The sequence below is a fragment of the Pan troglodytes genome, chromosome 9, assembly GCF_028858775.2.
Source record: "Pan troglodytes isolate AG18354 chromosome 9, NHGRI_mPanTro3-v2.0_pri, whole genome shotgun sequence".
Taxonomy (NCBI): Eukaryota; Metazoa; Chordata; class Mammalia; order Primates; family Hominidae; genus Pan; species Pan troglodytes.
Window position 1 is genome coordinate 115,173,221 of NC_072407.2, and position 14,721 is coordinate 115,187,941.

The following is a 14,721-nucleotide window of genomic DNA, read 5'->3' on the forward strand; positions in this document are numbered from 1 at the left end:
GCTGTAAAGAAATGCCTGAGACTGGGTAATTTATAAAGGGAAGAGGTTTAATTGACTCACAGTTCTGCATGGCTGGGGAAGCCTTGGGAAACTTACAATCATGGTGGAAGGGAAAGCAGCACAGACCTTCTTCACGTGGCAGCAGGAAAGAGAAGGGTGAATGAGCAAAGCAGGAAGAGCCCCTTATAAAACCACCAGATCTCTGAGAACTCACTCACTATCATGAGAACAGCATGGGGGAAACCACCCCCATGATCCAGTCACCTCCCACCAGGTCCCACCCTTGACATGTGGGGATTATGGGAATTACAATTCGTGATGAGATTTGGGTGGGGACACAGAGCCAAACTATCTCACCATCCCAGGCAAGTGGCACTGCTTGCATTCTTATGCTCCTGGTCTCAGCATCTGGATTTCCCACAGATATAGCCAAATGAAAGAGACCTTAGCATTCAGTTATACTTTGAAAAATACAAAAACAATTCTCTATTACAGTGGTTATGTTTAGCTATACTTAAGGCTCATTTCTAGAATGATAGCCAACAAGACAAACATATAGCTGTAATTTAATGCCTTTTTCAAAAGTCCATGGTCATTATTAAATAGATTATAGAAAACTCCCTTATCTCATCATAGTCACTGATGATATTTATCCTCTTTGTTTCACCCGTCCTTTAAATTGGTGATCAGAGCATCTTGCTCGGGTGTGTCTACATTGGCCTTGGGCCCTGAACATCTGTAATGTCTTCCTCAGCCTCCAGTGACTTTATAACATCTTGACAAGGAAGTATTTTCAATTAGCCACGGGAGAGACCTTGGTTCCCTGTCTGCGGTCAGCTCCTCCCTCCTCAAGCCCATTGGAATCTGAAAAGAAAACCGATAAAATAAAACTACTGCAAGAAGTTGCTGATTCAAGTGAACTCTTTTTTGAAATCAGAACAAATTATTCTCTGTTGCTTTGCCCACCTCTTCTGATAAGCACCTGAGCATCTTTTAGGAACTGAAATTTTAATTCACTTTTCTTCAGCAGCTAAGACTTTATAGCCTACTTCTGCTAAGGAGTTGGGAGTTACAAAACATCTATCTACACCTGAAGCCGTTTGCTAAAAGAGTTGGCATTCCTTTCAGAACATAGCATCAGTTAAAAAAAAAAAAAGACATTTAAACAGAAAACACATTTCAAAATCTATCAGTCTCCCATGGGGCTATTTTACTCAACTGAGGTGGGGAGAGGGAGATTGTTTGGTTCTCAAAAGACAGAACTTTTTTTCTGTCTGTGAACAAGGGATAGAATAGTGTGGGAGAAATGGCTGGACTTGGAACTGCAACCCAGTCTTGAATCTTGACCCTATCATTATCATCACTTATGGCTCTGAGCGTCCCTTACCCATATGTAAAATAGAGGCTATAATGCTGTGATTATCTATGAGCAAAGAGGCCAGTTATAGTTAACCAGGAGAGAAATGATGGCAGCAACTTGATATTAGAATTTTTTTTTTTTTTTTTTGAAATGGAGTCTTGCTCTGTCGCACAGGCTGGAGTGCAGTGGCATGATCTCGGCTCACTGCAACCTCCGCCTCCCGGGTTCAAGCGATTCTCCTGCCTCAGCGTCCCGAGTAGCTGGGACTACAGGTGTGTGCCACCACATCCAGCTAATTTTTTGTATTTTTAGTAGAGACGGGTCTCCTGACCTTGTGATCTGCCTGCCTCAGCCTCCCAAAGTGCTAGGATTACAGGTGTGAGCCACTGCGCCCGGCTGATATTAGATCTTTGTACAAAGACTGTGCTCTTTCTAGCCTATGATTTGGAAAGAGTGTAAATGGTAACTAATAGGTTATAATAAACCTATTTGGAGATGGACAGAAGGTTATAGTAGTTGAGGGGTTTAGGGGAAGAGCTCAAGCCTTAGAAGTAGATGATTTTTAATCTTGGTTTTAGTGCTCATTAACTAAGGGACCCTGAGCAAGTTATTTTATTTCTCTGAGCCCCAATTTCCACGTTCATACAGTGGAGACAATAATATTGGCCTTTTTATCACTCAGAACTGTTTGATGAAATAATGAAGTGTGTTTTGTAAACTGGAAAGTGTGAACTGTCTACAAAAGAGGCCTTGGGGGATGAGTGCTGCTTGGAGGCGTGGGAAGCACTGTTGGAAGCGCCTCTCGTCCCTGCCCCTGGGTCCTGCCCAGCCCAATACCTAGGTTCATAAGCACGTGTCTTTGAATCCAGCTAAGATGATGCAGTATTTACACAAGGAGTGTTTATGGAAAGCAAGAGATGGGATACTTCGTCTGTGAGAAATGTTTACATAAGTGCCTTTTAAGGTGGGAGTTATGCCCAGTGATGAAATTCCACCTACATATGCAACTGAAAAAAAGGTGAAAGTTGAGGTAGGAATTTTTATTGGGAACAATGAAAATAGTAACAGAGTAGGAAAGGACCGGGCAGCAAGCAATGGAGGGAAGGAGTTTTGAGATCAAAGCAAGATTTCCACTTACTGTCATTAAACCTAGTATTTCAGTGCTTCGTGTTTGGGGAAGAATAGTCAGCCATTGTGCTGCAGTGGAAAACATCCAAGCATTGATTTCCAGAGAACCTGGGGTTCCTCTGGGCCAGCTTTGTCTCTGGTGTTTTGAGGGAGGAATCACTAGCTTTTCCATCTGTGCAAAAGGCCAGGCGTCTACATGGATATCTCTTCCTTTAAAAACTTCTGTGATGATAAATGTGTGCGTGGGATCCTGTTAAGCAGGGAATTCCTTTGAAAGCCTTGTTTCCCTTTTCTCTCCATGGCCCAGAGATAGATCCTGGCCGCATTTGGATATGAAAACTCGCCGTGTTCTCCTGCCCCTTGAGAGTTGTGTTCTGTTTGAAAAGAGCTGAACAAATGAAGGCTGTTTTTTCACTTGGGATAAGAATATCCTTCTCAAAGCAGTAAGGGCTGAACAAGGGTAACAGGATCCATATGTTGAAGCTGGCTGCTAATACTCAGCATATGGTCCAGCAAACTTTCTCGGGGGGACTCAGCTTCTCATTCTTTAAGGAATGCCCCAGTGAACTCCAGAAAAGATCAGGACTTAGGTGACCGTGGCATAGACACAGCTTCTGGGCTTCATAAGCCTGTAGTTCCCAGAGAATGAGAGCCACAGGAAGTGACAGGGAAGGTCCTGGCTGGCCTTAGCATGGATAGCACTGGCCTGCAGCTCTCTTTGTAAGGCTCCATGCTCCCCAAGATACGATGGGCCCTTATCAATTCATGGGCTCTCTGTGTTCTGTGAAGGGATAGTGAATCCAAGGGTTGTTTCTTGGGGTTCCCAGATGGTGTGTTCTAGTGAATGGAAACGTTTTGCCTTCTGTGCAGGGGCAGCATTGCTTCGTGGAAAGATCACCTACCCGGAGCCAGGAGGCCTGGGCTCTGGGGCCACGCTAGCCCTAACTAGAAGTGACCATAGGAAAGTCACTTCACCTTTTCCTCATCTGGAAAATGAGGAGGCAGGATGTGGTGATGTCTGAGACCCCTTTGGGCTCTCACAGTGTAGAATTGAGTGGCACCTGAACTCCATCCCGAGGAGAATGATAGGAGAAAGCAGCCACAGCTAATCACACTTGCACCTGCGGGCAGTGACCCCGCGGCATAGTATTCCAGCACAGCTCTGTGTGCTGCGACCACATTCGGGAGAGGCAGGGGAAGACTTTTTATTGCTCTCAGGCAAGAATTCAGTCCTGAGCCTCAGGGAGCCGGCAGTGGTGGTCTGAGCAGGGGAGAAACTAGCTGCCCTAGATTACTCTATTTCTTCCAAACCAGTTTTTGGAAGTCTGGGTTTTCCCCTCTGATTTTCACAGAGGACAGCGTCAGCATCTTCCCCCTGCCTCTGCCCAGGGCCCCATTTCTCCCCTTATGCCCTCCTCCTTCCCTTTTCCATCCCTGTCTCCACCACATCACCTCTTTCTCTCTGAAGCCTCTGCTGGCTTTCTCCGTGACCTGCCTTGTCTGTTGCTGGCATGGTTAGGAAGGCTGCACCCCCTTCCCAGCCCCAAGCAGGCCCTCTAATCCCTGCAGTCGGCTAAGGACAACTGTAGTCTCTCCATCAAATAAGCATAGACCAAGACCTGCAGCAGCTCTGCCTGCGAGCCGGTCACCATGGCAACGAGCATTACCTCCATTCTACTGTGAAATGAAAATGGCTGTTGGAAGGAAGGGCTCACTGAATCTCCATTCCCCAGGCTGTTTTGTTCAAGCCTGTCCCTCCTGTTGGCCAGAAGAAGCCCCATGCACTGAACCAAATACCTGTTTGCCTTTAGATTTGGGGTTTACTTAAGAGGAGGAAAGGCAGAAAGAAGTTGAATTCAAAGGAATAAAGCATTTTTCCACCTCGAAACTCTATTTTCATGAGGAATGGTTGTCTGCTCCCAGCAGATAAACGAGGAGCAGATGAACACAGGGATCTGGCGCAGTGTATTTTGTCTTATCGGTGCAGTGGAATGACAGAGCATATGGATGTTCAAATAAATATTCAGGGAAAGTAGCCAAGGGACCCAGGGAATTCCGCAGGGCACGGGCTACAGAATTTCCAAAGGGTGTCTGACTAATTGGGGGTGGTGATATGTGATGTTGGCTCCTGTTATGGAAAAAGATGTGTTGGTCCTGTAGTCGTGAGGGAAGGTGAGGGTTTACCCTTACCATCCCCACTTCAAAATCAGTGTGAGCCCTCCTAGTGATTGTGTCCGGACAGCCTGGGGAACTGGCAGGAGACCCCTGAGCTTGATTCTGGAGTGCAGGCTTCCTGCACTTGACACAGCTGTGGAGACACTTCAGATGACATCCAGAAGGAACTGGTTGGGTCACCATTTCTGTGAATCCCAGGATGTTGCTGTTTTGGAGCAGGATCATAAGTCTTCTCAAGGGGTTGGAAACATTTAGGGCAGAGATCACCCAGAATCTCCCAGGGCACCTTGCACTCTCTGATGGGAAATAGCTATTCCATAGGAGAATGGTCTGGGCCGTGTCTCTCCCTGGCAGCAAGTGGCCCTGGCTGTTGGTGGCACAAGTTCTTAAACTCCACACAACCTCCTCCCTTCGCTCTTTCTTAAAGTCAGTTGGGAAGCCTATTTTTGAATGGAAGATCTGGGTTTCATTCTTGAAAATTGGAATGTATGTTTGAACTGAACTTTGTGTTTTTTGTTTTGTTTTTTGTTTTGTTTTGTTTTGTTTTTTCAGTTTCTCTGCAGGTGGATATTGTTCCCAGCCAGGGGGAGATCAGCGTTGGAGAGTCCAAATTCTTCTTATGCCAAGGCAAGTGCCCAGTGCTCAGCTGCATTTTAGAACTTGCTTCAGAAACTCACCGGGTAGAGCAGGAGCCCTCAGGCCATGTGAGCTGGCTGGTCAAGCCACACCTAGAATTCTTGGCATTGCTCTATTACAGGGTCAATAGTATGGCCATTTAAGAGCCAGGGCCTCTTCCTTCCTTTTGCAAAAAGCTGCCTCAACGTAGCAAATCTGTCATCTAGACTTCACCTTGACTACAGAGGAAGTCTAGGAGTTTTCTTAGGAAAATCAGCACAACTTCCAGAATAGTGAATCATCCCGCATCTCCTATTCTGTATACATTCAGAGTTCTGTAAATGACAATGGAGAACAGCACTGGCTCAGAAACAATACTTCAGTGGATCTGTTTAAGGCTTATTTCTTAGAATTCCCCAGAGCTTGAAAATCTAAGTCTAAAACTTGCCTGTAGGTAAATAGAATACTGGTATGGCTTTTGTTGTGAGGACATATATCCTGGGTTTACCAGGTCTATTGTGAATATCGATATTCTGTGCCATGGTCCCCACCAGAGCTCTGAGATATGCCAGACCTGGTGACCTTGTTTTACATTTAGAAAACATGCCCCATTTCCACAGCCCAGATAATTACCAGAAAATGTCCTGTGGAGGAAAAGATTTCAAATTAAGCCTCAGATTCTCTGTATGTGACATGACTGGGATTCAGAACATGGAAGAACCAGGAAAGAGCTGAGCTAGGTGTAAATGGTGACATTTAGCAAGCAGCTTTTGGCAGGGAGGGGCCTTTAAATGCTGTCATGATTTGCGTGGACGAGGTGGCTTGTGGCCGTCGGATGTGTTCACTCCAGCTTTGCCTTCATTACAGCAATTTCAATGATCTGGAGACGCAGCCGTGGAGCCCACAGCACATCTTGCAAATAGCGATATTTATTGAAAACATGATGGGCCCTGAAAGGAAGACTGCTTCATTTCCATACTAAGCATCTGTGCAGGGCTGGGTGGTACAGGCTGAGAAGGGCGCCACGCGAAGAGGCAGGGCCCCATGCAAACAGGCAGGGCGCCGCCACATCCGCCGGATCTGAGCGCCCTTCCAGCACAGTGTCCTGGGCAGTTTCAGTGTCAGAGCCCTGCTCCAGCTCAGTGCCGGGGGCAGCTCAGCCACCACAGTCTGTTCCTCCTCATTGCTGCCTGGGGAAAGGAAGAATGGGTGGTTCTGGCTACCTTCTTTGCAGCATGCAAGGAAATGAATTTGTCTGAGCAGGGAGTGACGAAATGACAGTCATGCCAGTTTGTGCAGGCAGATGCTAGAATAAATGTGGCTGGAAAAAATAAAATAAAAAGTGGTTGGAATCTGCACTCCTATACTAGCCAGTATTTCTCGCCTTCATCTCAGGAGACCCATTATCCAAGGCTTCGAAAACAAGCTGATCAGTAGACTCAGACCAGTTAGGCTCTGGCGCCCGAATCCTAAATACACTAATTCCCTTGGTTACCCGTTGTGTGAGGCATGTGTGTTCCTAGCTTAGTGCCCAGCACACAGTATGTTCTCAACAAGTATCTCTTCTCTTCCATCATTAGGGATAGGACCATGATAACAACTAGCACAAGTGGTTGTTGAGTTCTTTCCAAATATTGTAAGAGGTGTTAAGTATATAATAGTTAAATGCAGAGGCCAAAGAAGGGCTGCACGTCATTCTAGCAGCCATACTCGCCCCTCCCTGATGTTCAAGCCTTGACTGATCTGTTTGTTCAGTAACTCTTACTGATCAGCCACTGTCAGTCTGGAGGGGACTTAGTCTTTTCAACTTCAGTAGCTTAAAAATAATCTCTTCCTCTTTAGTGGCAGGAGATGCCAAAGATAAAGACATCTCCTGGTTCTCCCCCAATGGAGAAAAGCTCACCCCAAACCAGCAGCGGATCTCAGTGGTGTGGAATGATGATTCCTCCTCCACCCTCACCATCTATAATGCCAACATCGACGACGCCGGCATTTACAAGTGTGTGGTTACAGGCGAGGATGGCAGTGAGTCAGAGGCCACCGTCAACGTGAAGATCTTTCGTAAGAGCCTCCTTCTTCTTCTGCATTCTCTGGCCTCTCCTTGCCAAGGAGACATGTGGGTAGTGGAAAGGTGGAAATGATGATAGAAGGACCAGCTGAGGGCCTAACCAGTCCCATTCTCTCTCCCTAAGTCTTTTCTGACCTTGGCCAACCCAGAACTCACAACCCTGGTTCACACTGGTCACAGCTACTCCCCCACAGGCATTCATTCTCAAAATTCAAATTACATAGTTCCCAGAGGGCTACTGCAGGTTTCTCTATCCCTTCCCCAAATGTTGGCTGACTGTTCTGCAATTTGGGCTCCTCTCCCTTCTTATTTCCCTCTCCCCTGCTGGTAATGGAGCCCAGGGCTCAGTGGGGTGGGGGATCATTATCTGAACACTCTCTGCCACTCAGAGCAGGCAGTTCCTATTGCCTCTGAATCCCCATCTGTAGGTGGCATCTCGTTACCTTGTTATTTATATCATGCATCCATCCCAGTGGTTGGAGTAATGGTGGGTGACAGCTAATGGAACAGTATTGATTGCACGGTATTTATTGCCATTAAATGTGCTTTTTTTCTGTTCTTTTCATCAGCATTCTGTCTGCCGTAGGAAAGTTGGGGTGGGACTGGGAGTAGCAGTTCGAGTGGGAGACAAGAAAAGGACTGATGACTCTTACTATTCGTTGTGGAATGGATGTTCCACCAGTTCATTCTACCTATAACCTGTGCTTCACTGGCATCATCCTGCATGACAAGGAACCCTTGGTGAAGATATTCCTTTCATTCTGTAGACCCTTTTCTGCACAAAATGTGATAAATTTAGCACTCAGTGAGCAGATATTGGTTGCCAAGCATTGGTAACCTATGCTTGGGCCAGCTGCTCTGCCTGACGTCTCTGAGGGTGCCCCTCTTATACAACTGTACATCAGGATCGAGACTTGCCCAGGACTCAAGTCCAGGTACCATGGCTCTAGTGAAAGGAGATCTTTGTGAGAGAAGCAGCTGTTTTCCCTCACTCTTCTGTTCATTTTCCAGAGAAGCTCATGTTCAAGAATGCGCCAACCCCACAGGAGTTCCGGGAGGGGGAAGATGCCGTGATTGTGTGTGATGTGGTCAGCTCCCTCCCACCAACCATCATCTGGAAACACAAAGGCCGAGATGTCATCCTGAAAAAAGATGGTGAGACCTGAATTTCCTGGCATCTGCCTTTTCCCCAGGCCACCAAGTTCCCTAGCTTTTTCACCTGTACTGAGGCATTCCAGTCCAAACTCCAATTCATGTGTGCCCAAACCCTCATGTGGTTTCTGGGTCCTGAATAGATGCATATCTGAAGTTGGTATACTTAGGTACTTGATTTTCTCTCCAGTACGAAAGACAAATTTCTAATAGACATTTACTCTTGGCTGTATTTCAAAGCCAGGGACGCATTTTCTTATTTGGGCTTAAAACCCCACCCTATGATACTGAAGTTAGGAAAAAGGAAAGAGACTCAGCCACCTGCCTGCGATGGTCTCTGACTGATTCTTGGATGAACCTGCCTCTTATCTCTTCTAGTCCGATTCATAGTCCTGTCCAACAACTACCTGCAGATCCGGGGCATCAAGAAAACAGATGAGGGCACTTATCGCTGTGAGGGCAGAATCCTGGCACGGGGGGAGATCAACTTCAAGGACATTCAGGTCATTGTGAATGGTGAGGAGAGTCCGTTCTTCCTGATCTCTGCATTGCTACAACCTTGGTTCTCCAAAATCATTCTCTTTAACTTCCTCTTTGGTCTGTAAATTAAATCCTGTCCTGACTCAATCATCCGTCTGAGCTAAATCCCCTCCCCACCGTAACATCTAGATTTCTTTTTCTTTTTTTTTAATATACTTGCCTGTTGGATCTTCCTTCAACTACGAGGGATTTTAGTGCAGCAACTGAATGTCCTTCACCGTTCTGCAGCACTAAAAACTTTCCCCCTGCTTACCTATTAATCCTCATTGTCCTTGATGTTACCATAATTGTGAAGTTATTCCGCTGCTTAAATGTTCAAAGAAAGTATTACAGTCAACTCAGGCCTCAGAATAGTCAGAATCATGGTCCATAGGCTTGTTAATCTTAACTTGCAGTGCCAAATAAACACACCCATGGAATTGATCTGACATTTACAAGATGTTTACAGGAAATTATAATGTCAGTACTAAGAAAATAAGTAAATCAGGGTTGAATTGTTTTGACTATTGACACATATTTTTTTTGCCAAACTCTCCCCGTCTCATTCCTTTGGTAAAAAACAGTTTTGTACAAGGTTGTTTATCACAGTCCCAGAGAAATGGCACTCTTTGTCGTAGCTGATGCATTCGAATTGGTGTTAACCATTTAACCACTGGGAGCAGTAATGTCCAACTTTTTCCAGTACGAAGAGCTCCTTTTTAACATCAAGTTTCACTGACCCTGGTAGTTATTAAGTTTAGTATGCATTGACTGAGAAAATATATAATGAAAAATAGTGACTATAAATTGAATACCATCTTAACATGCATAAAATGTATTACTATAGCTTCTCAATTAATGAAAAACAAAAATGCATGTTTGTAGGAGAACTGTCTATTCAGTTTGCAGAAGTTATTTAGTACATACATGAATTTCAATTCCTGACACTAACTCTGTAGCTGCACAGGACGTTTGTCCCACAGGCTGAGAACTCCTGACCTGGAGTGGTGTCTCTTCTCCAGGCCATTGGGTTCTTCCAAATTTTCACAACCACCCCATGACACCCTTTTTTCCTTCAGTGCCACCTACCATCCAGGCCAGGCAGAATATTGTGAATGCCACCGCCAACCTCGGCCAGTCCGTCACCCTGGTGTGCGATGCCGAAGGCTTCCCAGAGCCCACCATGAGCTGGACAAAGTAAGAAACTGGCTCATACCTTTTATCATGGACTAGAGGAGAATGGGGCATCATAAAGTCTGCTCCATGTTAGTGTCTGCGTGGAATGGATGTGGGCTTCTTAGGAATATTAACCCCAGGAGAAGAATGGACTCTTTTCTATAAGATTCTCTTGCTTGTGCATTGATTATTCCTTCAATTTCAGCCTTGTGGGGGCAGAGTCAGAGCCAGAGGGTGTGGTCTTGGGAGCCCACTTTGAAACATTTGTGGGTACAGTTGCAGCCCTTGGATAGTCAGAGGATGGAATAGAGGAATAAGAGGTGTATGTGGACGTTCAACCTGGTGCCTTAACTTTTTGTGAAGACTGAGGAGTCTTTCCCATTGACTCAGTCTGCATTCTATGGAACCTAATTAAAAATAAACGTCTTATTTCTGTGGTCGAAATCATGCTACTTTGCATTTCTACACGCTGTAGGGATGGGGAACAGATAGAGCAAGAGGAAGACGATGAGAAGTACATCTTCAGCGACGATAGTTCCCAGCTGACCATCAAAAAGGTGGATAAGAACGACGAGGCTGAGTACGTCTGCATTGCTGAGAACAAGGCTGGCGAGCAGGATGCGACCATCCACCTCAAAGTCTTCGGTAGGGGCAGTGGGGGCACAGGTCACTGCTCTGCCACAATTCCCCTTCCTCTGCACATTCAGTCCATCAGTAAGACCCTGGCCACTGTCCCTCAGAACATAACCCAATGCAACCATTTCTTGCCAGTTCCACCACCTAGTCCAAGCCCTAGTCCAAGCCACCATCATCCTCACCTGAGCAGTGGGACGGTCTCATAGCTGGCCTCCCCGACTCTCCCTATTGGTCCACTTCATTCACTTCTGCTCACAGTAGCCAGAATGACCTAAGTACCACTCATCTGTTTGAAAGCCTCCAGTGGCTCCCTATGGCAACCAGAATAAAATTCAGACTCCCTGCAATGGCCTACAAGACCAGACATGAACTAGCTCCTGCCTTCTTCTCCAGCCTTATCTTTCTTTTGCTTTGCTGCACATGCAAAGTTCTCCAACCACACAGGCCTTCTTCATGTCCCTCAGACATACCAAGCTTGTTCTTCATCTCAGGATCACTGCCCTAGGTTTCTCTTCTGCTTGGAATGTCTTTCCCTCCGATCGACTCTGAGCTGCCTTCTTCTGATCCACCATTCAGATCTTAACTCAAACTCACCTTCTCAGCGGCACCTTCCTTCACTGCCCTGGCTAATTCAACTCCCCCTGCACTGCGACCACCCCCACCCACCTCCACTCATCTCTCTCTCGTGACTCTTACTGTATCTTCTTTGCTGTACTTAACAGTACCTGAACAGATGTCATTTGCATATTTGTTTTGGGGATTGTCTGTCTCCTACCTCTACTAGTGTGTAAACTTCAAGATAGCAGAACCCTGGCTGTCATACACAGCGTTATGCCTGCGACTCCAAACAGTGCCAGACTTGGCATAGGCCCTTGGTAGCTTTAGTGGTTGATGGGCTGGCTGCTTTGCCTTGTTTGCCTCCTTCCCTGACCTGTGTGAAACAGTGTCATGGAAGAGCCCCCACATCCCTGCTCACTTCATCTTCATAAACTCAGGAAACTTCCATTCATTTCAGAACTGAAAAACATTTTGACCCGATCTTGAAAAAAGAATTGGTTGCAGAGAAACATTTAACCTAATGGCCCTCAAGTCTCTCCATGTGTCTGTTTAGAAAACACAGATAAACTGGTCTACTGTAGACAGCACTGGGGAGGTGCCAGTCTGAGGGGCAGCTCTGGTGCATGGAGCCCCCAGGTCATTAAAATGTGCACCTGGGAATCAGGGTTGGGACCTGCTTATCCAGCCTGATAAGGAGAACTGTTCATAAACACAGACCTTTGAAAATCAAGACTTTATATGCAAATGACCTGCTAGTTATTCAGTAGTAAACAGCTGGGTTTAGAAACAGGCTATCAGTTTGGTTCAAGTTAACTGTATGTATTTGAGAGAGAAAGCTAAACTTCATGAAAAATATTCTTGAAAGTCTTTTCTTGAATTCAGACTGATCTTCCCCAATCACTATGGTTTTAGTAAGTTTTTCCATATTATAGAAAAAGATAGATGCATTTGTTAATTAATCCCTTCATTTAATAAATACCTATGGATCACCATTGTTGCTGGATGGAGGGGCTACAGAGATGAATAGGATATGATCCCTTGACCCTGGGAAGCACAAAGAGGGAGATAAATGGATAAACATAAACATTATAATAGTGTCAGTCAGCAACATTTGAGTGATTGCTGTGGGCTCAGTCATTGCCAAGTTTACAAGATGAATAACATGGACTCTGTTCTCATCAGTAGATTCACAAGCTAATGTAGATAGTCAATGCTGGAATTTGAAATGACAACACATTATTATGGCTGCAAAATAGCAATATTCACAGTGTTTTATAGGAAACAAGTTCTCTGGTCCTGTGTGATGTAAGTTAGAGAAGTCATTAAAATGTACTATTTCATAAGTAGGAATTACCCAGCTGAAGGAGTGGATGAGAATTTTAGGCAGCCTGGGCACAGGCACAGAGGCAGGAAAAGCACAGGCTATGCTGAATGGGAGCTTCTTGTGGACAGGGGCTGTGTCTGTTTTACTCACAGATAGATCCCCAGCACCTGCATGCATTAGGCACTAGATTGAATAAATGAAGGAACTGTCATTAGTTCTATATGATGAAGCAAACATACATATGTGGCAGGGAGATAAGCCTGGAAACACGATCATCACCTGTCTTTAGGAAATTATTTTAGACTTTAACTCCATAAAGTAGTAATAATAATAATATCAAACACAAGCAGAACATCTATAATGTGCCAAGCATTCTGTGAAGTGCTATCTGTAAGTTAACTCTTTTAATCCTCATCACGCCCCTATGATGTAGATTTTATTATTATCCCCATTTTACAAAGGAGGAACCTGATCACAGAGGGATGAGGTGCCTCTGGATTCAAACCGAGGCAGGTGGCTCCTAAGTCCCTTCTCTAATCTAACAATGATGGTTGTTAATTCCAGGAAACCCAACAGAACACAAATTGTATCTGAATTATGTGGAAGTGTCTGGCAATACTAGAATCAGTGCACTCTGCCTGCATCACCAGGTAGCTCATGGTTTCTCTGAAAAGCAACTCAGCCCTGACTTGGCTGGGCATGAACAGATCTCGGCTTCTCTTCCAGACCTCTCTGGTGGTGATGGCTGCCCCAGAGTAGTGAGTGCAGGGCCATGTGGGACCGTGGTAGAGGGAAGAGAGTGGGTCAGGTCGACAGGAGGAGGTCAAAAGGCAGGGAGAGTAGGGCGGGGAAACTGCCAAGACAAGATTTGTCTTCCCACCCACACCTTGGACACATACACCCCTCTTCATCACAAACACACACACACACACACACACACACACACACACACATACATATTTCACAATTTCTTTCCCGAGACTGCAGCTGGAAGAATAGGGAGCATAGTGGGGCAAACAGAGAAGAGGTGGCCAGGCTCCTGAAGAGACAGGGCAGGAATCATAGATTTGTAGAGACTGAGTCCACACAGAATGGGAATCCTCCCCTGTCATAGTCTGCGGAGCGTTCATGCAGCCTCCCTGAAGGAACCTGGTGCCTCTTCTCCACCACCTTTTCCCATCCATCTCCCCTTCTCATCCTCCTTTCTCTCCTCCTCCACTGGCCTCCCCATTGGTTGAGGAAACTGATACAGGGTTAGGGAGCCACCTGGGGAGGGACCAGCTGGTTAGGGCTCCTTCTCCTTCCACTCTTTTATTTCCTTTCCAGCCCTTTCCAACTTGCCGTTGTGGTCCATCACTGGGGGAGAAATGGGACAGGTTCCCCAAGTGGGAGTAGAGTCTACAGCAATGAGGTAGAAAAGGGAGGAAACCTGTAGCTTAGATAGTAAAGAAAAGCCCAGAAGTCCTGTGGCCTCAAGAAGGAATGTCCATCAGTATGTATGGGACATATCTCAATTAGAGACTTTATGACATCATTTGTATCTAAGTGGCATCATTCTTTCCTAAGAAAAAGACATGTTCTAGCACATGTTGCCTTAGTTATTAGCTAGATGCTCCTTTTACTAAGTAGATGCATCCTATCATCCTTTAAATTTGGCAGTGAATTCTCATTACTGTTGTCCCTACACGTGCCCCTGAAGAAGAAGTTTTATCTCTATTGATTCTTGTGATGCTCATGTGCATGCTCTTGAGGTCTCATGATGCTGTGGCTGAGGAAAGTTTGCCAGTGGCCAGGAGCCCTGTGTCTCAAGCAGCCCCTGAGGGTTACAGCTAAGGACAAGCAGTGGCCTGAAAGAAGGTGCATCTGGTCATGCCCCATAGCATAGTGTCCAACCTCTTTGTTCAGGGACGCAGGGGCCTCAGGGCTCTTCTTTGGCTAGGGTTGTAGGAGCATGGACTGGAGTGGGAGTAGACAAGGCTGCCTCTTAGTGGCAAGCATTCTTGGAAAACT

At 45.8% G+C, this 14,721-nt stretch overlaps 1 protein-coding gene across 19 annotated transcripts in view; it reads left to right on the plus strand.

Moving 5' to 3' along the window:
- NCAM1 (neural cell adhesion molecule 1) overlaps positions 1–14,721 on the plus strand; it is a 315,535-nt gene that overhangs the window by 235,078 nt on the left and 65,736 nt on the right. For all 19 annotated transcript variants that reach the window (XM_009424193.5, XM_009424192.5, XM_054662690.2 and 16 more), the window contains exons 2-7: positions 5,216–5,290; positions 7,121–7,339; positions 8,358–8,501; positions 8,877–9,014; positions 10,097–10,214; positions 10,669–10,838. In XM_009424193.5, the coding sequence (XP_009422468.3) occupies positions 5,216–5,290; positions 7,121–7,339; positions 8,358–8,501; positions 8,877–9,014; positions 10,097–10,214; positions 10,669–10,838 (864 nt within the window). The remainder of the gene's footprint in view (positions 1–5,215; positions 5,291–7,120; positions 7,340–8,357; positions 8,502–8,876; positions 9,015–10,096; positions 10,215–10,668; positions 10,839–14,721) is intronic.